Source organism: Saimiri boliviensis, chromosome 1 (genome assembly GCF_048565385.1).
Source record: "Saimiri boliviensis isolate mSaiBol1 chromosome 1, mSaiBol1.pri, whole genome shotgun sequence".
NCBI lineage: Eukaryota > Metazoa > Chordata > Mammalia > Primates > Cebidae > Saimiri > Saimiri boliviensis.
Genome location: NC_133449.1, coordinates 66,479,600 through 66,507,117, shown reverse-complemented (window position 1 = coordinate 66,507,117; position 27,518 = coordinate 66,479,600). Strand labels below are relative to the sequence as shown.

Sequence of the window (27,518 nt, the reverse complement as noted above, 5' to 3'; positions counted from 1 at the left end):
ACATTTCAGTTCCACTGGACTTGTCTCTAGTGGACAGATGCCCATTTGATTCTCCCCTGGAGAGCCCCTTAGAGGCCTTTCTTCTAATCTCTTCGGCTGAAAAAACTAAACATTTTGTTCTGGCTCATCTAGTCTTCACTAGAGAGGGAGAAGAATTTCCCACAGTCCTCTGGTGGTTTGACATTAGAGTCTGTATATTCTTTAGGAGAGGTCAAGCTCCCCAGAGTGAAATTAGAGGCTGATGGCTCAGCTTTCAGCAGCTGAGAGATCTCCTGGTCCTGGGGACCCAATTCTCTGGGTTAGTCTCCCTGCCACCCCCAGGTCTGCAGGCAGAATCTGCCATAACCAGCTTCATGTCTCCAGGGTGGCGTGGTAGACGACAGCAGTGAAGATTCCATGTCCGTCTCCACCTTGAGCTTCGGTGTGAACAGACCCACAATTTCCTGCATATTTGACTGTAAGTGAGGCTTCAAGGCATCTGTGGGGTGATGGGGTGTGTCACCTTATGCTTCTGTTTGGATGACGTTATCAGGTATGTATGTGGGGCTCTGGGGAGCCAAGTCTGTGTGCTTTTTGGTGGGTCAGTGTCTTCTGGTGTGTGCGTGTGTGTGCCTGTCTGTGTGGTGTGTACACCCACTCAAGTCTGAGATCGGGCATTCAAGGCCGTGTGCTCTGTGGCTGCTCCCATTGTCTATTTGGCCTTCCCTTCTCCCCTCCTCCTCCTCTACCTCTTCTCCCCCAGCCCCAGCCTGGCCCAAGGACACATTAATTAGTCAGGTGTCCGCCTTCAAGCTGTGGTCTGTTCTGACCTGGCACAGTGGCCTGTGTGGTTTCCCTCATTCAGCCCCTCTGTCTGCTGCCCTTTCTAGGGACAGACTCCACCTCCCGCTGAGCCCCAGCTCTAAACCACCCCAGCCACTCACTCTGGCACCTCTGTTTTCTCCTTGGTAAAGATGGGAACCGCTACCATCTACGCTGCTACATGTACCAGGCCCGGGACCTTCCTGCGATGGACAAGGACTCTTTTTCTGGTAAGTGGGAGAGAGGTAGGAAGAGTCAGAGCTGAGAATGAGACATCTGGCTTTCCGGCAACAAGGGGTGCTATTTGCCGCGTGCATGGAGGTGGGTCCTGGCATCCGGGTCCTGTGTCTTCTTGGTCATCAGTGCAGCAAACTCGTGTCCATGGCTTGCTGGATTCCTTGGGAGGATCAGGCTTCGCTGAGTGTCCTCTCCTTCCTGAAAGCCCCTCTGACCTTGGCTCCTGCTGCCGGTCTCTGCAGGTCTCCTGCAGCCTCCTCCCTGACCTGCTTCTACCTGATGCTCCGTTGTCCTTTAAGTCTGATGCTCCAAGAAGGCTTGTCTGTGTCCTGTCTTTGGGCACTGGGTCCCCCCACTTCTCCACCTCCACTCACCTCAGTTCATCCTGTGCAAGCCTCCATATGACCTTGCTCCCCAACTCCCGCCACCAAGTTCCAGGCTGCTGCCTCTGCATTTCCTGCCATGACCCTGGAGTTGGCAGCCGTCCGTTACCCAGGCTGGAAGTTCTCGGTCACCCAGTCCTAAGGATTCTGCCTCCTGAATCCCTCTCAGATCTGTTCCCTCTTCTCTATTGTCACACTGCCATCTGACACTGACCTTGCCCCTCTGTATCTAGGTCATTCTGGTCATCTCCTGGCCTCCTTGCCACTATCCACACTGCCCCAGACACGCCTTGTTACTTCTCTCCCCTGATTTCAAGTATAGACACTGACAGGTAACCTCCAGCTCTCCAGCGCAGCACACAAATCCCTTGTGATCTGACTCTGTGGTTGTCACCTGGTTTACCTTTTGCTCATGGCTTTCTCTCCAGTAGTTCCAGCTCCAACTTCTGTCCACGTTGCCCACGCCTGGCCTTTGCCCTCAGTGCTTTCTCTGTCTAGAATGCATTTGCTCCCTATTTCTAACCAGCAAACTTCTAGTCATCCTTCAAGTCCCAGTCCAGATGCCCTCTGACTTCCCCAAGCTGAGCTGGTTGCCCCTTCCTCAGCGCTTGGCCAGCTCCTCACTGGCACCTCCTTCCTGCTCTGACCACGAGCTCCCCCAGGAAGGGGCCTCATCTTACCTTTGAACCTGCGGCACTTGATGGCTAAAGAACAAACATTTGGCCAGGTGCAGATGGCTCACGCCTGTAATCCCAGCACTTTGGGAGGCCGAGGCGGGCAGATCGTGAGGTCAGGAGATGGATACCATCCTGGAGAACACGGTGAAACCCCGTCTCTACTAAAAATACAAACATTTAGCTGGGTGTGGTGGCACACGCCTGTGGTCCCAGCTACTTGGGAGGCTGAGGCAGGAGAATCGCTTGAACCCGGGAGGCAGAGGTTGCAGCAGGTGGAGATTGCACCACTGCACTCCAGCCTGGGTGACAGAGCGAGACTCTGTCTCAAAACAAAACAAAACGAAAGAACAAACTCTTGCTTGGTGCTCATTATGTACTCAGACATTTTGCTGACATTATTTCATGTAACCCTTACAATGAAGTAGGTGACCAACATCCCCGTTTTATAGGTGAATAAACAGCGACTCAAATAGGTTAACTAAATGCTTGCATTAAATTAGCTACCAAATGACAGAGTGGGGAATGGAACCCAAGGCTCTCACCGTCTGAGTGCCTGCTGTTTGGTTGAGTAGAACTGAGTTCCATGGGAGTGACTTCTTGGTCACCGCGTGTCTCCAGCTGATGGTCATCTGCCCAGCTTCCTTGCTGGTCCACTCTCCTCCCCGGTGTGGGGTCCAGTCCGTGTCCTCCTCTCCAGCAGCTGCGGTTTCCACTCTGGCCCATCCTCCAGCCTTGTGCAGCCAGGGGCAGGCTGGGTGAGGATGTTCTACCCCATTTTGCTTTGGGCCAGGGTCCTGAGAGCTCCCTCTGCGAATGTCTTCAGCACTAGCCTGCCAGATGGGTCTCAGCAGTAGCTACTTCCTGGGAAACTTGTCCAGGAGTCTGACAATTAGAACTCACTCTGAGAAAAAGGACATGGACGAACTTATAGCTTTGCTTCCTCTCCCTTCCCAGGAGGGCATGTGAGAGGTGAGGATGTAGGGAGTGGATTTGTGAGAGGTGGGTGGCCAGGTGGGACCCAGGCAGAAGCTCCCTTGTCCTCTGTGGGCCCTGCTGGCTGAGGACGCTGCAGAGAGGGGAGGGAGCTCCTCCAAGGGCCCAGCGCTGGGAGCCTGTGCTGGAGACGGCACTGGCAGGGCAGCGGGGCACTGGTCTGCGGAGACGTCACACTTTCCATCCCGGCCCCACCCCCTCCCCCAAATAAACATCCCTTGAGCTTTGAGGGCACTGCCCAGGGCTTCCTCAGAGGCCACTGGCTTCTGAATGAAAGGCCCGATTGAGCAGCTGCTGGAAAGGAAAACAGCAGCCGACATGGGTGAACCTATAAAACCCAGAGTGTTTATTTTCACTCCCAAACCCTAAACCAAAGCAATTTCTCCCCTGGAACTGACCCTGGGGCGGCTGGCGGCCGGAGGCTGTGCATGGCCACCGGCTGGCATTTCTCTGAGGAAACTCATGTGTGAATCCGGAATGTCTGGGGCCAGGGGAGGGCCTGGCACAGCGTCTGTCGCTGGTGCAGCTTCCAGCTGCCTGCCGGGTGTCTGGGGCAGAGAAGGCCATCTTGAGCCACTCTCCCGGCACCTCTGACCTGTGGCTCTCTGGGTCTTTCCCCGGGGGACTCCCACAGTCCTGTGCTGTGCTCTTTGCCTCTCTCTCTATGATGGGTCTTGGGGCTGCCCAGACACTGGGGCCATGGCAGCTCCTTCTCCCTGGTCAAGTATTTGAGGAGATAGGCAGGGGTTGCCTAGAAAATACTTGTTGAATAATACTGAATTTGGGAGGAGGCTTTCCTGGAGATACTGCCATCGAGATGGCCTGAGGGTTGCACCTTGGGTGGGGTTCGAGTGTATGGGTAGGATATCAATTCTCTGGACCAATGGAAAGGCGTCTGTGGCATGTGCTTGTGTGTTTATTAATGTGTGTGCCCTGTGCAGCAATTAGGCGTACAAAACATAAAACGATGCTTAATTCAATGACTTCTTTTTTTTTTTTTTTTTTGAGACAGAGCTTAGCTCTTGTTGTCCAGGCTGGAGTGCAATGGTGCCATCTCGGCGCACTGCAGCCTCTGCCTCCCAGGTTCAAGCAATTCTTGCGCTACAGCGTCCCAAGTAGCTGCGGTTACGGGCACCCACCACCATGCCTGGTGAATTTTTTGTATTTTTAGTAGAGATGGGTTTCACCATGTTGGCCAGGCTGGTCTTGAACTTCTGACCTCAGGCGATCCACCCGCTTCGGCCTCCCAGAGTGCCGGGATTACAGGCGTGAGCCACCGTGCCCGGCCAGTTCAAGGACTTCTTTTTGTTGTTGGGGTGAGGTTGCCACTGCTTCGTGAACATCTTTTGTACGTACTAGGTTTGCTTTGAAATGAAAAGCTATGACTTGAGAGGACTTAGAATGCATCACTCACACCACACCCAGCTCCGCCCTGCCCACCCCTTTGGTGTGGAGTGGGTAGCATTACTTCCCTGAAGGGCAGCCTGGGCTGAGTTGCTCTTCATTGTCGATTGGTGCTTCTCAAATGAAATGGGGAGGAAGGTGTTGGTTTGGCCCCCTCTGCCAGCTGAGAACGGCTGTTGTGGTGGGTGGGATCATAAACTCTGCTTATAGAACTGCCTGCCTGGATGGAGGACCCTCAGGCATTCTGTCATGAGGTCACCACATTCCAGGGATGGCCCTTAGCTTAGGAGGGGCCCAGAAACCCCTCTTTGAGGGCCTCCCAGGTCACTGGGCTCAGGGGATCCAACTTGCCTAACCAAGCCAATGAGAGATGGCTGGTAGACCAGATGCCACATCATTTATTAATTTATGGGGTGAGTACCTCTCAAGAAAGTGGAAGGTCCGGTGCCCTCTTTGCTGGCTTTACAGCTCCAGGTGAGGTCACAGCGGTGGACCAGGTAGGTGGTCCTGTGGGATGGTCCTGCCAGACTGGGCCACAGAGAGTTCTGATCAGCCAGAGCTGCCCACAGCTGGGGCCATGTCTCAATGACCAGTGGCTGAGTTTCCCTCAGATTCAGACTCAGTCCTGGGTGGTGCTAGGGGTTTCTTGCTTTTGGGTTTCCCAAGTCTGAACTCCAGCCTCCCCTCCCAACCCCTTTTTAAGCACAGCTTTTTTGTTAAGGTTGGCTCTGGCTGGGGCAATCCACCAGACAAGCTTAAGGAGGTGTTTTCCAAAGTGCATTGGTGGCTTGTGAAATGCTCCACTTAAAAAGGGTTCCTGAGTAAGAGAGACTGGGAAACACTGCATGCTTAGAGATTTACAATGCACAGTGGCGTATGAGAGGCTCTGAGGCGGCTGCAGGGAAGGAGCCTGTTTAATCTGTTTAAGCACTCATTAGCTCCCCAGAGAACCCGCCACTCAAAGAACACATTTTGGGAAACACTGATCTACAGGATTCAGTCCAAATTGCTCTGCAGGACTCCAGGACCGTTTGTGATCTGTACCTCCTCCCCTCCTGCCTCCTCGGTCCCCACTGCCCTGGTGCTCCCTTTGTCCCCTCAGCCGGACCAACACCTTGCTGTTCCCCAGGTGCTTAAAGTCTCTGTGGTGTTTGCCCATGCCACACTTGCGCTTGGAATGCCCCCTTTTCCTTGGTCTGCGTGGGCTACCTTGTCATCCCCGAGACCTGCTTTGGGAAGCCTGACTTGATGCCGGCAGGCGACATCGGGCACTCCTCACCCTGGCACCTGTGAACTCCGCTATTAAGTAGCACATCACCTTGTATTATACCCGTTGTTTAGGTTACGATTTCCAACCAGTAGTCACACTCTTAAGAGCTCGGATTGTGTCTCATCCATCTTCGTATTCCTGGCACTGTGGTAACCTCCCACAGGGAAGCCAATCAATAATTCTGTAGTGAATGAATGATGCATTACAAATAACGCTGGAGTGAACGTCTTTGTACATACATCTAGCTTTCTGGTTAATCTGGATGACTACCAGGAATATGGGAAAAAGGCATAAACCGTTTTATGTTTTTCAGGGCCTAGTGCCCAATTGCTTTTCTGAAGGGTTGCTGAATCGCTTCCAGCAATAAAGGAGAGTACCTATTTCATCAACTCTTTGCCCACACTGGCTTTTACAATTTTGAACAATTTTTCTTAATTTTATAGGAAAACTATTGCTGGAGTATAGTTTTAATTTGCATTGCCTTGATTGTTGGCAATCAATCCCACCCTCTCTGAAGGGCTCTTTCCTATGAGGTGGCGGGGTGGAAGGAGCACTGGACTAGGAGTCAGGGGGTCTAGTCCTGGTCACATATGATCATGGCTGAGTGACTTAGTCTTCCTCAGGCAAAGTTCCCTTTTCTGAAAAATGGGGTGATGCTTCCCACTCTGTCCCCATCCCTGGTGGTCTGAGTGGTTGGTGGCAAGGCCCAGGAGGAAAGCTTAGCATATCGTGAACGCAGAATGCCTCCCTGGAGCTCCAGGAAGATCTGAGCAGCAGGGCTCAGCCCCAACAGCCTGGTGAAGGGCTCTGGATCCAGCCAGAGAATCATCTGCCTAGGGCCTGGTGACTGGTCCCTGGCTCCCTTGTGATGATGGAGTCAGGTAGAATCCTTGTGTGCTCACGGCTGGATCCTCCCCGGGGCAGCCGTGGTCCTCAGAGCTGCAATCCTAAGTGCCTGCCTTAGCGAGGGCACGCTGCTCACTGCATATGGCTTGTGGGTGTGGCCCTGGGGAGAGCCTTAGGCTGTGATGCACAGGCAAAACCCAACCCCTCACCTTCCCCTCCACCCCTTTTTGGGAATCTGCCTCTCCCTCCTCTTGGCTTTCCTGGAAGAGGGATTTGTCTGTGAGTGTGTCTGGCTGTCCTTCATCTGACCACCTTGCTCTAGCAACACCCCTAATCCCCTTTTCTCTTTTCCTTTTTGAGGGGTGGGGTCCTGTGCAGGGAGAGATCAGGCCCCTGCACACAGTAGCCCAGTGTCTGAGGCCTCAGGCCTCCAGGCCTGCTCTTTACAATGCCTTTGTTGTGTGTTTTTTCCTCCCATGGGCGGGCGGGGCACGTGTGTAGGTCTGGGTGATTTTTGTTTGAAAGCCACCCCCTCCCCGTTCTTCCCCCAGCGCTGAGCTCATTGCCTGGGCTGATGGGGCTGCTGGAAGGAGTCAGCCTGCTCGGGGGCCAGCGTGGGGGGTGCTGCCAACACCAATACAGCGTGCACAGCCGCTACAATGTGCAATTGTGATCTTTGTGTAAACGCGGTCGGTCTGGGGCCCGTGCGCTTATAAAAATAAAGCGTAGGGAAGCACGGGGCGGGGCAGGAACAAAAGGGGCTTTTTCGCTGCCTCTCTAATATGGTTTTATTTATCGGAATGCGCCCTCCTTCCCTTACTGGAACTGGGAGAGGTTCTCTGCCGAGCTTGGAGCTGATGGTATCACAGCCAGACAGTTTCATTAAATGCACAGATGCCGCTGGGCCCTGCCAGGGGCAGGAGGGAAAGGGCTCCGGGCCAGCCCTGCCAGGACTGGTACATGGAAGAGGGAGCCCCATGCCAGGGAGGCTCCCACCAAGTGGGGGTAGAGGGACGGGGTGGGCAGTTCTCTCTGGCTTCTTCTCTTGCCAAGGGCCTCCCATTGCCCTCTTCTGCTCCCCAGCATCAGGCTCAAAACCATTTTCCTGCAGGAAGTCCTCCATGATTTGTGCCTGATGGCTGCCAGGCTGATCCCAGGCTGGTGGCTGCCTTCTATTAATCAGACCCAGCATTGCTCAGCCAGTGGTCTGGTTAATAGACCATGGCTGAGTCTGCCCCTTAGCTTAGATACTCCCTGCTCTTAAAACCAGTTCTTCGGGCAACAGGCACAAACTTGGACCCCGCTCTCTCCATCCCGATGGGTTTCTTGCCACTGTGACCCCAACCTTCCTGCCTCTTTTCTGGTCATTCCTTGCCAGGCCCTCTTTCTGCCATCTGTGCAGCGGCCATGGTGTGCCACTTCATCTTCTTATAGCCAGGGAGCCTGTCCTGCCTTTCTCCCCTTTGTGCAGAAGCCCCATCTCCCCATCCCACCCCCTGGGCTGTGTTTCAACCTGCATCCTTCTGAGGCCAGTGACACAGAGGCCATTATCTCTGAAGTCACTGAAGCCCTCTTGAGGTCACATGGGGAGTGACTGGCAGTGCTAGGGCTGGACCATGGGGCTCAGAGGGCAAAGGCCATTGCAGAGTGGAGCAGGGTGCCAAGGGTATAGGGTATGGGGTTAGGCACTGGACTCAGCCCTCAGGGTGACATCCCATCAGGAGGAGCTGCAGAGAGCCCTCTCCTCCAAGCCCTCTGTTCCTCTCCCAAGTTACATGCACTCAGTCCCTCTCCTGCACTGGTTTCCCAAATGTGGTCCCAGAAGGCAGCATGAGCATCACTTTCGGGAATTTGTTAGAAATGCACATTCTCAGGCCCACCCCATCCCTGCTGAATCCAAGTCTCTGGGGGCAGGGCCCAGCAGTCTAGTGAGCCTTCCAGATGATTCTGTGGCATGCTCATATTTGAGAACCACTGCCCTAGAGTCTGCTCTAGTGACACCCACTTGCCTTTGGGACAAGGCAGAGGGAGTGACCTATGGCTGGGTCCCAGGCTGGTGTGGCAGGAGTTTGGGGACAGGAGGGAGCTGCGGCGCCTCTGGGTTTCTCTCACACCACCACTGCTGAATAGCCGCTGAGTCTGTGCACTTCCCGTTAGCACCCCACACCCATCTAGGCCACCATTGTTCCTCCTTGGACCACTGCAGTGGCCTCAGAACCAGAACTGGTCTCTCTAGACCTCCTCATGCTCCCTCCAGTCTGTTCTCCGTGTGGCAGCCAGAGTGAGTGTTTTGAAAGGCAGACCTAGCCACGTCAGTCTGGTGGCATCCCAGAGCTCGCAGACACCGGCAGCTCTGCTCTGCTCCCCCTTCCTCAAGGAAGCCAGATCCCTCCCTAACATATTTCACTGCATTTTATATCTATTCTTCAAGGCTTTGACCCAAATGGTAACTTTACATTTGCTTGTGTGGATATTTTATATTTAGTTCAAATTGTATTCTCAGCCCCTAGCCCCTAGCCTGGCACACAGAAAGCACTCAATACATGCTTGTTGGATGGATGGATGGATGGATGAATGAATGAACAAACCATACAGGCACTCACTTCCCCCAGCTGAACCTTGCTTCCAGCAGCCAGCTCAGGAAGCAGCTCAAAAGGGGGTGTTCTCTGGATCTTGTGCCCAATTGCCAGGACCCAGATTCCAGTTCCCCACCGTGGTCCCCAGTCGGCTTCATGGTGGGGCTAGGAGAGCCCCATGGGGAAGAAGAATCCCAGCATGAATGTTTTTGCTCCAGAGCGGCAGCCCCAGCCCTGTTCCAGCTTTGTGGCCCCACATGGCTCTGGAGCAGACATCGCTCACGGCCCCTGCTGTGTCCTGTCTCCCTACCCCATATCCCTCCCACGCAGATCCCTATGCCATCGTCTCCTTCCTGCACCAGAGCCAGAAGACAGTGGTGGTGAAGAACACCCTGAACCCCACCTGGGACCAGACACTCATCTTCTATGAGATCGAGATCTTCGGCGAGCCAGCCACGGTTGCTGAGCAGCCGCCCAGCATTGTGGTGGAGCTGTATGACCATGACACTTACGTGAGTCTGCCTGGCTCCTGCCTCGCCCTTCACAGGGAGGGACCGTGCTGCAACGTGGGGTCTCCGGGGACTCGTGGCTGCCCAACCAGATGGCCTCTCCCCTAATCTAGAGCAATTAAAACTGTTTTAGAGTAACAAAATATGGACTGCCAGCACAGGTGCCTCCCCGCACAGACACTGATCATCAGTGAGAGGGAGCGCATCTGGAAAAGGCACTTGGTTGTGGGCCAGGGGCGTGGGTTTTCTCTCCCTCGGCCTTGCCTGTGTGATCCGGGGCTGGTCCCTTCTCATCGAGGAGCTGCGTGGAATCCTTAAATGTACATCGAGCACTTGCGTGACTGGTTGAGTGGCCCTGCACTTGGAGTTCTGCTTTGGTGGGAGCCGAGACACCCACACAGTGTAGCATCCTCCATGTGAGAACACGGGTCCCCAAGTACCTCCCAGCTCTGTGCCACCTCCTGTGGTGCCAGGCGAGCTCTAGGGCCATGCTGTCTGGAAAGGGAGGCTTTAGCTGCATGAGGCTGCTGAGCACTGGAAATGGGGCTGGTGCAGCTGAGAAATGGAATTGTAAATTTTATTTCATTTTAGCAAAGTAGAATTAAAATTTAAATAGCTGCAGGTGGCTGGTGCTCCTGTATTGGACAGAGCAGTTCTGGAAGGCTCCCAGGAGGGAGAGAGAACTGTGGGCTGGAATGTCAGGAAGGCCTTTGGGGAAGACCAGGCCATGGAGGAAATGTGGGGTTGGGGTGTCAGTGCAAGCCAGAGGCCTGGAAGGAGGAGAAGGGAGTCTGAGGCCAGGGGAGCAGGAGAGTGATGATATCAGGGCAGCATTTTCTGAAGAGGGAGTTGGATGCTGCTGGATGAGATCCAGTGGGCACATGGCAGAGGCCCTGGCCTGTGCTGGAGGTGGCAGTGGGATGAAAGGGGAGGGCCTGGACTTGGAAGACGTTGTCAGTAAGAGTTGCTGTGACCAGATGTCAGGTTCCCTGGGTGGGTGTGATGAGCAGTGGTGGGGGAAGGTACTGCTGTTTAGATACCTCACCAGATGGCGAGGAGGCTGGCTGTGGGTAAGGCAGGCCTGGGCTGGGGGGCCCAACATTGGAGTGCCTGGGAGGAAAAGCCGGTACCATGGGGAGAATGAGCAACTGGAGGAAGGAGAGGAACACAGGCCCTGGCACCTTTGGAGCAGGAGGAGGAGGGAGACAAGGAGGCAGGCGGCTGGGCTGGCACTGGTCAGGGGACTTGGCAGAAGGAGTGGATGCAGATGCGGAACAGGTTGCGAGGGTGGCCGTATGAGCCGAGCCGCAGGCTGCCAGAGCCCTGAGCCGGCCTGCCCCACATCCAGTGTGAGGGTTCTGTCTTCTGCCTGAAAAAACAAGGCCCCTTCCTTGATGAAAACATCATTTTGTCCAGGCTCATTTAATTTGATGAATGTGATCACAGTTTCCCCATTTGCAAAGTAGAAGAACTTAACGGGTGAAATGAGCAGGAGATACAGAAGTCCCTGGCTCTGCAAACACCTGTATTGCTGAGGGCATTAGAGAAATGCCAGGAGGCTGTCTCTATGGTCTCCAATAGGCTCAGTGCTGATTAAATTACAGCAGGGCGAACACTAGTTAGACAGTATTCCACTGTCCAGAGGGACTTCTTGAGCATGATGGGAATTCAAACCTAGTGACTGTCACCAGAGGCTGCTCACATCTTACGTTGTCCTTGAGTCCTGCTAAGGAGGGAGAATTCACCATTCTGTGGGAGGGGTGCCCTGACTACCGAAGCCCTTTCTAGTTCAGAAGGTGGATGCAGACCTGGTGATCTGGAGCCCTGGGTAAGGGATGCTGATTCTTTTCTCTCTACACTTGGTCTAGGGCGCAGACGAGTTTATTGGCCGCTGCCTCTGTCAACCGAGTCTGGAACGGATGCCCCGGCTGGCCTGGTTCCCACTGATGAGGGGCAGCCAGCCATCTGGGGAGCTGCTGGCCTCTTTTGAGCTCATCCAGAGAGAGAAGGTGAGGCTGGCCTCCATCCAGATCCAGGAGACCCAGACAAGAGGGGCATGGCAGGGGTGGGGAAGGGTGCCAGCCCTTGGTGGGAGCCTGGAATGCCTCCTCTGAAGCCAGGCCTCCTGCTGAGACCCATTTTCTGAACCCCAAGTCAGGACACCATCTAACATTGGAGTAGAATGTTGGGATTGGGAATATCTGAGTCCTCTGGTCACTGGATTTAATCTTCCTTGGGTCATATCCTGACATGGTTTCTGGGAGGAGGACCCCTGTGATCTGATTAAGGGAGCCTTAATTGCCACAATGTGGGAGACTTCAGGGGCCGGCAAGGGCAGGATCTCCATTGCAATGCTGGCTCCACCATGACCTAGCCTCGTGGCCCTGGGCAAGTCACTCCCTGGCTGTAAAATGAGGGGTCTGGGTTGGAGCTGTACCTTCCAACTTCCTTTTAGTGTGATGTGAACCCCAATACGCAGACTGAACGGGAGTAGGGCTGCTCTGGGTGAAGTGTCTGGAGGGACTCAGCACACTGCCAGCTTAGCATCTCCTCCACCCCTGAGGAACAGAGGCGGCAAACCACGGACTGATCACTGACACAGTCCATGCATGTCATGAGGGTGATGGGGGCCTTGGGTGACAAGCACATGACCAGAGCTCTCTTTTCTTCACCCCAGCCGGCCATCCACCATATTCCTGGTTTTGAGGTAAGTCTTGCTCTGACCTTTTCTTCTTGAAACTGATTGCCAGTCTCCCTGTGTTTGCAGCCCTGTCTGGGTTAGGAAGGGTGGTCAGACATTACCACCATCCTGCCTCGAGCCCCCAGGAAAGCTCTTTCAAGCAGAGGAAGTCCCGGGCTGGAGAGAGCTCAAAGTCTCTCCGCCCAGCTCAGGCCTTCCTTGCCCTTTTTCTCTGAGAAGTCCAAGAACCACAGAATCCCAGATGAAGGATCCTCACAATTGTCCACCCCAGCTGGGATATGCATTAGAATCCACTGGATGGTTTTAGAGATCACCAGTGCTCAGGCCTCACCCCAGACCGAATCTCTATGGGTATGGCCCAGGCCTGGGTATTTCTCAACAGTGCCTGGGGAATCTTAACGCACAGCCAGGGCTAAGAATCACTGACTTAGCCCCAGGGTTCTGAAAGTGTGGCCGATTCTTGAGTCTTACTTCAAACCTACTGAGGCGATTCTGAGGCAGCAGCCCAGCAACTTCTGTATCAACTTGCCTTCCAGGGCTTTCTCACGCACAAGTGAGTTTCAGAAACTCTGATTCAGCCCACATTTCCCACCGAATTGTTCTTACCAGGATCCCATTTTCTTTCCTCTTCCAGTGACGGGGGCTTCATTCCCTCACTGATGCTCTCCTTCCTTCTCCTGGGGGTCTTGGTAGAAAATGTTGAGCTTTGACTCGTACCCAGGTGAATTGGATTTATTACCTGAATCCAGACCAAGCACGGCTACATCTGTGAGAAGTAGTCGTTTGGGCTCCTTTGCCCTTCACAAGGCAGCCCACACGATTTTCAGTGGTTCTCGGGAGGCCCTCCATGCGGGCCCTCCTTCGCCACCCCCATTCCTCCAGGTCTCCCTCCCTGTCCTAAGCTCCCTCTCTCAGCTCTGCCCACTCCTGAGGGTTCTAGGTTGGTTCTCCTCGGCTTGCCAAGGCCACAGGCTCCCAGGCCCTTCCCATCACCAGCTGCTCTCTTTCCTCTTGTTGCTTCCAGAGGTTCCTGGTGTCCAGGCTTATGCTTTAGCCTTTCCCAGCATCCCTCTGCATTGACGTTCATCGCACCTTCTTTCTCAGGGACCACGATGGGGGTGTGGCTGGGAAGTGCATCATTCTTACCCTTGGTGGGAGGTGGTTTCTGCTGGCTCCTCTTAGTGCTGGCATCTAGCATGCTGACCTCTGGCCCCACCTAGTGCACCTTGATGCTAATGGAGAACTTTTCCTCCTCCCACCCCGCCCCCCACCATCTCCTGGGTGTGCCACCTCCCATCGCTGTGGCCCAGGTGCAGGAGACATCGAGGATCCTGGATGAGGTGAGCTGGGCCTTTGAGGCTGGGCCTGTGGGTGGGCTGAGGTGGAAGGAAGGTGAAGCTAGCCTCCAAGCACACACGTGGAGCCTTCCAGGTTCCTGGTGCCTGTCACACAGAGACCTGTCTGGATTTTATTCCCTATGCTTTGTGTGGATTCAGGGCCACCCAGAGTGTGTCATGGGGGTGACCCTGATCTAAGAAGGCTTGCTGTTCTGCTGGGAGGCCAGATTTTACCCAGACAACATGAACCACCATACAGAGTCTTAAATGATTAAAGTACCAGGTGGCACGTTTTGAAGAATAAATTGTTTGGAAGGGGCCAGAGTAGTCAAGGAAGCCTTTCTAGTGGAGGTGGCATTAGCTAAATGTCCTTATGCCCGTCAGCACTTAGGAAGAAAGTGAGAAACATGGCTTTGGCTCAAAGGGCCAAGGATCAGTTTGGGTCCTGGCTGGTTTGGGGGATGGGGTGAGCTGGGGGCTTCCTGGGAACTGGAGGAAGTTTGGAGTTTGCATTTAGATAAAGCAAGGCTGCATCCTTTGCCATGGGAGGAGCAGCACGTTCCCTATGGCCTTCTGTGCATCTGTGGGTGGACTGTTGCGAGCCAGGCCAGAGGGTGGGTGGCAGGGACCTGGGTGGAGAGACAGGAAAGAGAACGCTGGTCAGATGAGGCGTTGGGAAAAGGGCAGCCACTTCCTGCCATCAGGGAATCCCCAGACTGAGAGCGGACACCGTTTGACATTTTCAGTGCAATTTGGATTTGAAGTGCAGAGTCAGGATGTGGGATCCACAGGCCCCGCACCCCTTACCTCACTTCCTTTTGCTCCCAGACCGAGGTGGGGTCCGCCAAGTGAGCTCGCCGTAATTGCGCCTGACAGGCAGCCTCCTGCTTCTGGCTGCAGTTGCAAAGACTGCCGATTTGGAAAGGGAGGCGGAGTCCTGTCCAGGGAAGCAGCACGGAGCCCTCTCTCTTGATTGAATGCGCTTTGTGGCCAAAACCCACAGCCTGCTCTGAAGAAGACCCAGCCCAGGGATGAGTTATTAAAAAAAAGTTAAAATCCTTAATAACTGGATTCGTAATATATAACAGCGAAGACTCAGATTCCGAGAGCAGGGATCTGGCTGCAGTCTCGTCAGAAAGCAAATCAAAACACTGCAGCTCGTGGGCCAGAGCCCGAAGAGGGCCCCGTGTCCCGCTGCAGGGCCAGCCAGGCTGCAGGCTGAGGCTGGGTGTGGGTCAGCAGGGCCAGGGGAGAGCAGGTCCTAGGAGTGTGCGAGGAACAGGGCTGGGCTGGGCCAGCGGGTTTAAAGGGTCTGAGGAGGACCCATCCCAGTGGGATGAATGATCTGCTGGTCCAGGGACCAGCCCCAGAAGATGACCTTGTGACCTCCCTCAGCCCCAGGGACAGCCCTGGGGCCCCTAGCAGAGCCCATGTCCTTCTCTCTTGAAGGCAAAGCCTCATGCCAAGATGCTGAGTCCTCTTTGATTTAAGAATCCCTGGGGTGGGGTGGGGGCAGGTTAGTTCTTCTGCTGCCACTGGTCCTGCAGGAAGCAGGACACCCAGTAGGGTTTTTCTGTATTCTTTGTTGTGACCAAGCGCCTGCCTTGTATCTCCCATCTGGCTGTTCCCAGCCTCCGGCCTGATCCCCGTGAAGAGTGCTCTACTAGAGTCTTCCTGGAGGGCATCCCCGGCGATGGCAGTCCTTGAGAGTCTGGGGGCAGTGAAGGAAGGATGGGAGTGTTGCGGAGCTGCCTGGCTGCGGGAGGCGGGGAGCGGGGGTTTGAGAGACTAGCTAGGAGACTCTTGAGCCAGTTGAGGTAGGGGCCTAGACCAGAGACAGGCCAGGAAGAACGGGTGGGGCAAGTGACTCTGAAGGATGGTTTAAGGACAGCTTCTCTTGTGGGAAGTGCCTTTCAGCTAGCGCAGGCAGGTGTGGAAACTCCCAAGCCACAGTGCCTGTGAATGAGTTGTACTGTCTGTCCCTGTTGAAGGTTCCCAGAGCAAGACAGTGGGGATAGCTTCCCGGAAGAGGTGCCACTGAGCTAGCTTTTGAAGTTGGGATTGGCAGAAGAGGTAGGGAGGGAGCCCAGGCAGCAGTGTTTGGACTGGGGGCATGTTACTGCCTGTACCGGCTTGGTGGACAACAAGCTTCCACTCTCCCAGGCTTTATGTCCATCTGGGACGCCCCTCTCTGCGGCTCTTGGTCAGGAAGTGAGGCTGTTGCATGGTGTGTTTGAGGCTTTGATGATGTCCAGGAGATCTGGGTCCTCGCAGAGAGAGCAGATGGAGGGAAGGGTTTCCTTTCTGCTCTCCAGTCTGCCTTTTTCTTTGTCTTTCCCTCTCTTTCTGAGTCTCTTCCCACTCGCCTTTCGTGTTTCACTCTTCCTGTTTGCTCCTTGGCCCCAGCTTCCTCCTTCTCCCCGCCTCTTCTGAGCCCTCTGTCTCGTTTCTTTTCCTTTTTGTCTGGAGAACAAAGGCAGTCCATGCTGCCAAGGGGAATGAGTTCAAAGAAACTGCAATTTTAGATTTCCTGAGAACTGGGGAGTGTGTGCATGCACGTGTGAGCGTGTGCGAGTATGTACACTCTCGAGGGCGCACACATACACACACACACAGCAGCAGAGGTGATGGTGGGTCTCTGAATGCACAGGGACCCCAGGATACAGAAAACATGTAGAGGAAGACTCACGGGCTTGTGGTCCTGACCGTTTGGGGAGTTGGGGGGCGTGCCCGGGGAGGCAAGGGGATGTGATTTAGATTATTACCCTTGCTTCTGCTGCTTCTCTTCTGCAGGGCAGGGGATGTCCTGGTGGAAGAGATTGTATGCTTTGTGACTGATTTTACTGCCAGCTCAGGGGTGGGGGTTACTAGATGCCACTCCATCCACCCATCCAGGCTGCAGGGTAAATGGCTTTCACTCAGAGATGTACCGGGGTACTCTCCGGCACCCCCAAATCCACTAGAAGAAAAAATTTGGTGTTTTGCAATCAGGAAAATAAAACCAGTGATCCCCCATCCCCCATACCTCCCCCAAGGCCTTAATTTAAAACACTGTTTTTTCCTGGGAAGTGTAATTAGAGCAACATGTTGTTCCTAACGAGCTGGGTGGGGCAGGCAGACAATGGAGCCCTCCCAGCCTGCCTGGCTGCCCCCTGCCTGGAGCTCCCTGAGGAACCAAGATGTGACTGTGGAGTCTTCTGTCCCCTGCTGGGTGAGGTGAGGGTCCACAGGCTACTGGTGACTGGGCTGACCCAGGAAACATGCCAGCACTTCTTTACCCTGGGAGCGACGCCTGTTTAATGTGCTGGCCCCTAGGACTGGGCCAGGGGAGCCCCTCTCATGGCTCAGGGCCTTGGTTCTTTGTGCTAAACTGGGACAGACAGACTGAAGTGGGCCTGAGGATGGCTTCCGCTCTGGCAGGGGAGAGAGCCTCACTTGTTCTTGGGGCCCTCTTGGTCTGGGCTGGCTTGATCAACACCCTGCACACCTGTAGAACCCGCCTCTGTAGCCGCCCCTGGTCTGCCCTGCGTCAGAGGGGAGCAAGGCAGGAGCTAGTCAAATGTGGCTTCGTCCCCCATCATTCATAGGACAGTGAGTCAGGATGTTCTGGCGGCACTTTCGGTCTGCACCCCGTTATACCCCTCAAGTGGGCTGGACCAGAAAAAAGTGGAAAACCAGCTGGCAGAGGCTTCAGGACTCCTGCCTGTGAGATGATCAGAGATTTCTTAGGGCTACAGGAATGGGGTATGTGGGGAAAGGGTCCTGTAGAAGGGGTTAAGAGAGTCAGAGTCAGGTTACAAGATGTTTCTGAAGCATCTGGGGGAGATTTTTCTGGACACTTTGAATTAGGCCCTAAAAAATGGGTTAGATTCAGGTGGCAGTAAAGAAAGCCTGTTGAACCAGAGGGAGTAGTGAGCAGGCCTGGGGAGGACCGAGGGTCAGGCTGGAGCCCGCACAGGTGCTAGGAAGGAGGAGAGTGTGTGTTGGATTCATTCCTTCATCCTCCCGTCCACCCACTCTTCTGTCTTCACTCTCCCTCTTCTCTTTCAATTACCCATTCATTATCATTTATTTATTGGATGGGGAATTCAGCTGTGGTCCCTGTGTACAGAATTGCTGGTTTAACCGAGGACACCATCAAAGGAACATGTGGAGGTGGCAAGGGATGATTGATTGATGTGTCTTTCTATGAAAATAAGTGTAAGTTGCTATGGGGGCCACCAGGGTCCTTAAGGTTGGGGCACCAGGGAAGATTTAAATGGAGACCTGCAGTCTGAATAGGAAGTACAGATGGAGTGGGGTAGAAGCGCGTTTCGGACAGAGGGACCACTGAGCTCCAAGCCTCAAAGCTCAAGGAGCATAGTGCCTCCTGCAACCTGCTAGCATTCAGAAGGGGAGGTGTTACGTGTGTCCCAGGAGGTGTTTCATCACTATTTGGGGTCGTCAAGGAGAAATTTATCTGATGAGAGACATGCCCAGAGAAGGCAGCAGGAGCTGGAAGATTAGGGGTCTTGTGGAGGCTACTATGAAGAGTTTGCACTTCATCCTGAGCAGATGGGAAGACATTGCAGGGCTTGAAGCAGAGAGTGACATTATTCGAAAGCCCACCCTGGCTGCAGATTGCAGCAGGCATGGGCTGTTGGCAGAGGGTGTCAAAGCAAACGAAAGGGGGATGCTGGTGAATCCAGGCGAGAGAGGGTGGTGGCTTGTACTGAGCAATGGAGACGGGTGGGTGGGTGAGGGTGAGAGATGTTTAGGAGCCAGGATCTCTCCAGGGTTTGGTGGTCAGTCAGGCAGGGAGATGAGGGGCAGGAGGAGCCAAGGGTGGCATGGGGGCCTTTGGCTTGGTTGTCTGGGTGGATGGTGAGGTCAGATTTGAAGGGAGCAGGTTTTGAGGGGGAGGATAAAGCATTTAGTGTTGGACAAGTTCAGTGTCATGAACTAAGCCGTAAGATATTGGGGCTTAGCAGCGATGTTTGGGAGGAGAAAGTCCAGGAGAGGACTAAGGAGCAGATCAGGGCTTGGTGGAGGAAGACGGGGAGGCTGCAGAGGAGGCTCAGCAAACAGGGTGGGACAGCGGTGTGGATCCAGAGAGATGGTTTAGGAAGCAGGCAGGTCAGCTGGCCAGATGCTGCTGAGAGAAGAGCCCACGAGTGTCCTTCGGGTAGGGGACTTTGGAGACAGAAATTTCCGGGGAGGGGTGCTGAGGGCAGAAGCAGGGTGCGCTGGGCGGTGGGTGGTGTGGATGTGAGGGAGGAGCGGTAGTGTGTGGAGACGACAGAATGAGAGCGAGGAGAGGAAGGAGCCTGCTGAGAGGACACAGAAGAGGGTGTGGGTGGATTTGGGAGATGGGGATGTCTTTAAATTGGGAAGGAGAAGATCCAGGAGATAGTGTGAAAAATTGGGGAGGAGGATTTGGATGCGTGGTCATAGGGGGAGCCACAGAGGCAGGCAACCCTGGGAGGTGGCAGGAAATGGCAGGGAAGAAGCATGTCCTGGGTCCCCTGGGAACAGCATGGTGGACAGAGCTGGTCTTGGGATGCATGTGGTGGCCTCGGGCTGAGGAAGCTGCCTGGGACACACCTCTAACCACTGTCTCTGCTTCTCTCTTCCTCTGCCTCCACTGGGCCTGGTGCTCCGCAGCTGTGTGCTCCTGCCTTCTTCCTCCAGGGCCTTCTCCAAACGGTACTGGGGCTTAACCTTCTCCAAGTTCTTGTTCCTCTGCCCTCAGTGAGCAGGCTACTGAAGATGGGGAGCCCGATTCCCATTCTTCAGAGAGGAATGTCATCACCATGGAGCGCGAGGGAGCCCCGAGGGAGAGAGACCAGGGAAGCGAGGAATGAAGTGGATGCTGCCCAGTGTTTGGGGGCCTAGAGAGGAAATATTCTGGGAGGAATGTGTTAATGAGTGTTCCCTAGTGATGTTAGGAGAACAAGCGTATGAGAAAGATTGGTCTTTCTGCCTCTCTGCTCAGGGGATCCTGGGTCTGTTCCCTCCCTGATGGTTTTTTTTTGGCCCTCTTTGTCTTGAGTTTTTGGCTCTGGTCCATATTGGGTTGGGCACGAGCCACAAGGGGCCATGAACAGGCCACGAGCAGACCTTCAGGTGCAACCCTGTCTTTAAAGAGGACACCCTGCTATGCTGCTACCTGGTGGCCTTGGAGTGCCCAGGGAGGACATCGAACTGGGGGTCCCCATAGCAGCCAGGTCACTGCAGAAGCTGTGCAGGCCCTGCCTCCATCCTCCCAGGGCCCCTTTCATGTGGACTGAGACACACATAGCGCCCCCTGGAGTTGTGCCCTGCAGCAGCCCTGTCCATCACCCCTCCCCTTCAGCCAGTCAGCAGTGTAGGGGCTTCCTGCATCATGCCACCAGCATTGTGGATCTGGAGGAAAATGACAAGCTCTTTCGCTTTATGCCCTGGTGACTTAGAGATAGTAATAAAGCCAGTGTTCTTCTGAAAGATGCTTCTGATGGCTCAGCTCTCTTGAAGTCACCCTGGGGAGATCAACACCAACGCCAATAGCAAAAACAATGGTACCAACAACAATTCTAGTAAGAGTTACAGTCACAGCCATTTATAAGCACCTCCTATGTGCCGGGTGCTCTTCGGATTTGTTCTCGTGTAATTATCAGAGCAGCTGATCTCAGGTCTTCATCTGAGGATACTGAGTCACTGCGGTTGAGTAACTTGCCCAAGGTCAATCGGCGAGGACATGGCAGAGCTGGAGCTAGAGTTGAGGTCTGATTCTAGGACTAGCCTTCCAGCTGCTATAGGTCAGGGGAAACATGGTGTCCTCAGGTGCCACTGGGCAGGAGAGTGGCTTGGGTTGGCTGTGAAGTGACTCATGGAGGTGGGGGAAGCTGATATCTCTCTCTGCTTTCACTGCTCTCAGCATCTATGGCACAGCATCTGCGTATGGAGTGCCATCCTTGCACAGGAACCCAACGCAAGTCACTTGGAGAATGAATCCAGTGATTCCATTGTTTAATAAATGAGATTACATGAGGCAAGCTCTGTAAGGTGTCCATCACAGTTCTTTTAATATAGTTAACATTCCTGAGTGTCAGGCCCTCCACGTATGGATGTGCAGGTTGGGCACTGCACAAGGACATTGTGTCTAATGGGGTGCAAGTTCTAGCACGAGCACTATATATGTGCATTTATTATAACAATTTCCCAATAGGTGGCAGTAAAGTGTCTTGTTCTAATAAACTCAGAAAATATGATGATTTTCTGACATGGAAGTAAAGAGTCTTAAGAAAAGCACATCTTTCTCTAATCGTCAAAATCGTCCTGTTGAAGGTTTACATGAACAGGCACTCCTCTAAATGTTATACGGGTATTAACTTCTTCAACCCTCACCCTAACCTTTAGAAGTCAACAACTTTTGCTAACCATTTTATAGGTGAAAGCATTGAGTGATAGAGAGATGAAATAATCTATTTAATGTCGTATGCAGTAGAGCTAGGACTCGCACCTGTGATCCTAACTGCTGTTATTGGCAGTTCACTATCTAAGGAAATACCTGCCTCCCTTGCCCCGCCTTGCTTCCTCACCTGGTTCTTCGTGGTCATTGAGGATTCTTGCCAAAGTCTTGTTGGCAAACCTCTAGTAGGCCAGAATTAACACACACTTGCTCGTCTCTGTAGCGGAGAGAAAATCTCCCCAGCGGTGTGCATTGGTGTTCTGGGGATGACGGGCCCTTATAGCCCCTTCTCCCATCGGTCAATTATTCTCCTCTTTCTGGCTCACAGTGCAAGTGTCCTAGCCTCATAGGGGACAGGTGTGACAGTTTGGAGTTTGGGGCTGGAAGGTGTCTCAGTTGTGGAAGGATGATAGCCTGGAAGGGCCTGAGCCAGGAGGCAGGAGAACCAGGTTGGAGGGCAGGCCCGTGTCCTCTCTGGGACTCAGAGGGACTGAGGTGGACCTGCCGGGATGGGGTGCACAGTGTGTACACTCGTGTACCCTTGTGCGTGTCAGGGAGGGGGAGACCCTGAGCAGATCAGGGGGGCATCAGAGCCTGCACCATGGAAGGAGAGGTGACTTGGGATTCAGCTGAAACAGGGTGACCTGAACCCTGGGTGAAGGTGCTGGCGGTGTGATCCTGGAGAAGATGGTGCCTGGCCGAAACTGACTTCATGCTCTCGTTTCTGCCTCCCTGTTGGTCCACTTCTGTCTTTGCTTCTCTGTTTCTCCTGCGCTTGCCATTTCCTTCTGTCCCATCTGTCCTTCTCTCGTCTCTTTGCCGTGCTCTTCCTCCCACCTTTGTCTCCATTCTACCTGCTGGTCGCTGCAGTCCGAGGACACAGACCTGCCCTACCCACCGCCCCAGAGGGAGGCCAACATCTACATGGTTCCTCAGAACATCAAGCCAGCGCTCCAGCGCACCGCCATTGAGGTGGGTGGGCCTGGCCTGGGCATGGGGGCTGGGAGTAGCCTGCTCTTCCCCTTCCTGGCCCCAGCCTTTCCTGGGGCCTGGGGCCTTCTGAACTGCTCTCCTCATTGTCTGTGCCCAGATCCTGGCATGGGGCCTGCGGAACATGAAGAGCTACCAGCTAGCCAGCATCTCCTCCCCCAGCCTTGTGGTAGAGTGTGGGGGCCAGACGGTGCAGTCCTGCGTCATCAGGAACCTCCGGAAGAACCCCAACTTTGACATCTGCACCCTCTTCATGGAAGTGGTGAGCACCACCTCCCTACTGTCCCCTTCCAGAGTCCTGGGGGCTAGAAGTTCCACACAGCCCCGAACAGCCTGGGGCTTGTGCTCCAGTTCCCTGCAGGGGCCAGGGCAGGTCATGCCATCTCTCACCTCACTGTCGCATGAACGTGGGGAGGGGTGCTCATGCCCTCCTCACTGGAAGGGTTCAGGCCTGTGAGTAGCACACATGGGGCCAGCCTGCTCCTCCTACCCAGATTCTGGGTCAGCAAAAGTCCCCAGGAGCCATCCCCTTGCTCTTTCCCTTTCAGGACAGGTTTTGGTCCCCTGGAGTGCCCTTAGGTCCCTGCTAGGGTTCAGCCTTCCAGGACTCCTCCAAACCTTTCCGGACCACATCCTCCCCAGCCTGGGCCCCCTCAGAGGAGCTCACCCTACAGCCCTCGGGCCCCCCGCCCTCTCCAGCGCCCTGGGATGCCTAGACCTAGTGGCCGGAGTGAGGCGAGTCTGAGGAAAAGAAAAGGGTTTGCAAGATGAAAGCGCTGTAGAAATTCCAGGCCCAGTGGCTGTCAACAGAAGCCTCCTCTTGGCCGAGCCAAAGCCGCCCCTGAAGGAGAGCATATAAATTATTTCAAGTTGTGTTCAAAGTGCTTTTGGGGTGTGTGTGGGGAAGACTCTGGGTCTGTAAGCCAACTCTCAAGTATCCACTTGGGGGGGACTGTCTGCAAGACATGTGGAGTCCGGGGCCAAGTCCCCTCGCCCCTCCCCAGCCAGCGGGGGAACGTGGCCTTGCTTTCAGTTCAGGCTGAACGGGATGTGTGTGGAAGGTAACGCTGTCGGGGGAGAGCCAGCCTCCGCAGGCAGGGTTCAAGGGGCCGATGGAAAGGTGTGTGCCTTCGCTCCACGGCCCAGCTCCGGGCCAGCTACCATTTTGGATTTCTGGCTGTGGGGATTATCTGCGGTTTACAGTCATTTTCTGCTCTTTGGGCCTGACCTAGAGGCTTCCCAGAGAGGGACTGAGGCCAATGGGTTCTTCCTCCTCCACCCAGATGCTGCCCAGCGAGGAGCTCTACTGCCCCCCGATCACTGTCAAGGTCATTGATAACCGCCAGTTTGGCCGCCGGCCTGTAGTGGGCCAGTGTACCATCCGCTCCCTGGAGAGCTTCCTGTGTGACCCCTACTCGGCGGAGAGCCCATCCCCACAGGGCGGCCCAGGTAGGGGAAGGGGAGACGCTGGGGAGCTCAGGGAAGGAGGGCCTCGGGGTCCAGCCACCCTTCCTGGCTGAGATGCATCCTGAAGCCCTTCTCTTATGGAGACCTGAATGAGAAGTGGTTTCTGCTCTGCTAGACCACAGGGTGGGGACCTCACCTTCCTTAGGTGGGGGGCACCAGGAGCAGGTGACTGATGCTTGTGGGAGCTGAGGGGCACGGACTCAAAGTGAGGCCAGTGGGAGGGAGAGGGAGGGCAGGGAGGTGGTGATATGGGGAGGGAAGAGAGAAACGTGAGGAGAGGAAGGCAGAGAATGGGAAGGCTGCACGTGAAGGAGGATGGGAGAGGTGGAGATAAGAGAGGGACTTACTGGGAGGGAGGAAGAGAGGGAAACCAGCTGAGAGAGGTGGAGAGACTGTGGAGTCTCGGCTGAGCCCCGGGGCTGGCGACAGGGAGCCTTTTGAGAGAGCCCCTCTCAGGCCTGGGTGCCTCCCTCCTCTGCAGACGATGTGAGCCTCCTCAGTCCTGGGGAAGATGTGCTCATTGACATCGATGACAAGGAGCCCCTCATCCCCATCCAGGTAGGAAGGGGGTCCTCCGGGGAGGCCTGGGTCACCCTTCCCCTCCATTCCTTGTCTCGTCCCACCCCCTCCCCCACACTCCATTATCACACAGGACCTGTACACATCCCCCTCTGGGTTCTGGCTGCTGGGCACCGCATGGCAGAGAGACCCAAATGGGAGCTTTCGGTCTGGCTAAGGAGGGTGGGGTGTGCTCATCTGGGCAAGACTCAATCCGTTTTCTTGAAAGCATATAAGAAAAATGGCCCCTCTACCCTCAGGGCCATGGTGAGGGCTTTCTCCTAGAGGTCATCAGAGAGTCAGAGTAGAGGGGCAAATGAGAGAAGGAGGAGGGCAGGGAGTGACTGGACCATCTCTGCAGTCCTCCAGCTCCATCTCTCTACCTTGGACAGGCCCCTTCTTAGGGGGAAGTTCTGTGGGCTTGTGCTTGGTGGCTCCTTGGAGACAGCTTAGAAAGAGAAGGCTGTGTCCAAGCCAAGAGTCCATCTCGCCCCATTCCTCCACCTGCAGGGAAAAGGAGGCAGGAGGCGGGAGGGGACATTATTTTAGAGTCTCCAGCCCTGGAGGAGGTAGGAGTCGTCCTTTTGCTGCATACTCAGCAACCGAGGGCCAGCTGGTGATGCGGATGCCAATGCCACAGAGCATGGGAGGAGGTGTGTGGCACCTTGTGCCAAGGGGCAGCATCCCCCCACTATGGGCCACAGAGCATGGGAGGAGGTGTGTGGCATCTGGTGCTGAGGGGCAGCATCCCCCTACTGTGGGCCACAGAACATGGGAGGAGGTGTGTGGCATCTGGTGCCGAGGGGCAGCATCCCCCCACTGTGGGCCACAGAACATGGGTGGAGGTGTGTGGCATCTGGTGCTGAGGGGCAGCATCCCTCCACTGTGGGCCACAGAGCATGGGAGGAGGTGTGTGGCATCTGGTGCCGAGGGGTAGCATCCCCCCACTGTGGGCCACAGAGTGGCTCCGGATTCTTTAGGGCTGAGCCCATCTGATTCTTCCCACAGTAGATATGGAAAAAGGTTTCACCGTGAGCACCAGCCTTGAACTCACCATCTGTTCCAGGTTGTCACCCTCCTCTCTGGGCTTTAAAAGATACTGGTCACACCCTTGGCACCCTGGGGCTCCCACAACCTCCAGGCCACCCAGAGGCAGAGCCTCCAGGCCTGTGCACATACCTGTGTCCTCAGCCTTGCTGCATGGATGCTAAAAGTCCTCAGAAGCCCTGAGTTCCATCTCTCTAGCGTCTATGGCTCTCCAGGGCTCTGCCCTGCCAGCCTGTCTGCTGGGGAGACCCCTGCCCCCTGTTCCTTGGCTATCTCTTGGTCAGTCTTTAAGACTTAACTTAGGTGTGGTCACTTTTTCAGGGAAGTCTTTCCCGGCTCCTCCTCTTCTCCTGCGGGACTTGCCTGTCTTTCGGTCACCGGGTCACTGCGCTTCCTCTAGGGCCTGCACTTCTCTGTCAGTGTTAGCATATTCCCTGGGCTAAGCTTAGGGCAGCAGCTATGGCTCCTTCCTCCTTGTATTCTGAATGCTCAACCCAAGGCCTTGCTTAGCGGAGATGTTAATGGAAGTCTGTCTGTCTGGGCAAGTGGGTAGATGGGCGCCTGGGTTGATGGATGGATGGACAGATTTTCTGGCCACTGTCTGTCTGGATCTGAGGAGGAACCACCCTCTTGGCTGGGAAAACCCAAATGGAAATTTCAGATGTCCCTTCGTAAAATTTAGCTAAACTCAGTGCTGGTGCCTCTGGCCTGCTTGGGTGTTTATAGCTGAATTAGGCAGATAATTTGCCCCAAACTCTGGCTGCCTGCTCCTGGCTCCTGTTCCTGGCCGTTCCACGGGCCTGTCTGAGATTGTGCAGGGAAGTGTGGGCCTGCCCAGCAGGATTTCCGTTCTGTGTGTGCTGCCCTCAAAATGTCTACACACTCAGATGGAGAGGGACTATTTTAGGTCCTGCTGGCTATAAGCACAGCCAGAGGCAGACGATGAGGAGGCCCAGCCTGGCCATCCTCCCGGCGTTGACATGAGGGAACTGGGGCTGGGGTCTGAGCCAGAGCCGGGCCTGCGCTGTTTGTGAGAGCACATGGCTGCTCCGGCTGGAGCTGCTGGACAGACCAGCAATGCTGGTGGGAGCTGGGATGGGGCTCCTGGAGGTGTGCCCACCTGGGGAGGGGCTGGGCCTCCCCTGGCCTAGGAGTGGGGAGAGGAGGAAATGACATTGGCTTGCTCTGATGGGGGAGGCTTGGACCTTTCCCTCGTGGAGCTCCCTGTCTGGTGAAGGAGACAAAACTGTTCTCAAGAGCCACAAACCCAGCAGGGAGACCAGTTCTGGTCTCCAGGGGGCCGTGGCCCTCTGGGGAAGCCCCTATCTGACTTAGTTCCGCGTTTTTCTCTGAGATCCATCCCTCTGATTTGGCTGATCCAGGGAATCTTTCACTTGCTTGCCTCTCCTCCCTGTCCCTGGCACTCCGGAGAACAGGCGCTCCAAGGCCAACCCAGGAGGCAGCTGACCCTGGGTGCAGTTCCAGCGGTTTGCTAGATAACTATGGCTGGGCTCTCTTCCTCTCCCTCCTCCCCCAACACAGATAGCATGAAAGGCCTGGCGTCCGGGGATGGGAGGGACGAGAGGTTGGGCAGAATCTGGATTTTGGCTGGCCCCTGTCTGCCCCACTGGTGTTTCTCGGCAGCCTGTTCCATCCTCACAGTTGATGCAGCCTTAGCTGGTGCTGGATGCACTCACCACGTCCTGGCTGTGGTCCTCAGATTCTTCCTAGCTCAAACCTGCTCTTGCCAGAGTCACCCTGCCATCCTGGTCCCTTCCTGTGTCTTTCCTCAGTGACACTTTCTCTCTGCTCCCAAAACCTTCTCACCAGCATCTGCCCAGGTCCTGGGATGAGCTGGCCACTCATTTAGAACATGTCACCAGAGACCCTTGACTGAAGTTCAGGCCATGTGCTGGTACTCACCACGAAGCGTTTCTCAGGTTTCTAGAAATATTTTGGTATGTGTCGAGAGTGGCCAGTTCTGGAGGTGACTCAAAACATATGCATAAGGCAGGTCTGTGCCCAGCCTTCCAGGGTTCGGAAGTTGGTGACTGTCTCTAGGGGTGAGAGGGGCCCTGCTTGGGGGATGTCTGGCCTCTTTAAACTTCTCGGTGGCAAGGAGGGTTGGGTTGAGAAACACTCACACTTACTAACTCCACCACTTGTTCTTGGTCTGTGCGGCCATCCTATGTGTAGACTTTGGGCTGGCAGACTAGGGCTGGGAGTGGTATGTGCACATGAGTGTGCATGGTGCAGGGGATAGGAGCAGGTATGTGCACGAGCTCCCACGGGT

At 54.9% G+C, this 27,518-nt stretch overlaps 1 protein-coding gene across 22 annotated transcripts in view; it reads left to right on the top strand.

The window, feature by feature from the left end:
- DYSF (dysferlin) overlaps positions 1 to 27,518 on the top strand; it is a 231,458-nt gene that overhangs the window by 135,725 nt on the left and 68,215 nt on the right. For 15 of the 22 annotated variants that reach the window (XM_003922617.4, XM_003922619.4, XM_003922620.4 and 12 more), the window contains 10 exons: positions 364 to 457; positions 954 to 1,031; positions 9,518 to 9,699; positions 11,565 to 11,705; positions 12,374 to 12,403; positions 13,708 to 13,737; positions 22,034 to 22,135; positions 22,254 to 22,415; positions 23,437 to 23,602; positions 24,102 to 24,178. In XM_003922617.4, the coding sequence (XP_003922666.3) occupies positions 364 to 457; positions 954 to 1,031; positions 9,518 to 9,699; positions 11,565 to 11,705; positions 12,374 to 12,403; positions 13,708 to 13,737; positions 22,034 to 22,135; positions 22,254 to 22,415; positions 23,437 to 23,602; positions 24,102 to 24,178 (1,062 nt within the window). Of the gene's footprint in view, positions 1 to 363; positions 458 to 953; positions 1,032 to 9,517; positions 9,700 to 11,564; positions 11,706 to 12,373; positions 12,404 to 13,707; positions 13,738 to 19,377; positions 19,420 to 22,033; positions 22,136 to 22,253; positions 22,416 to 23,436; positions 23,603 to 24,101; positions 24,179 to 27,518 lie in introns of all 22 variants that reach the window. The other 7 variants (XM_010333477.3, XM_010333470.3, XM_010333476.3 and 4 more) reach the window with 2 other exon arrangements.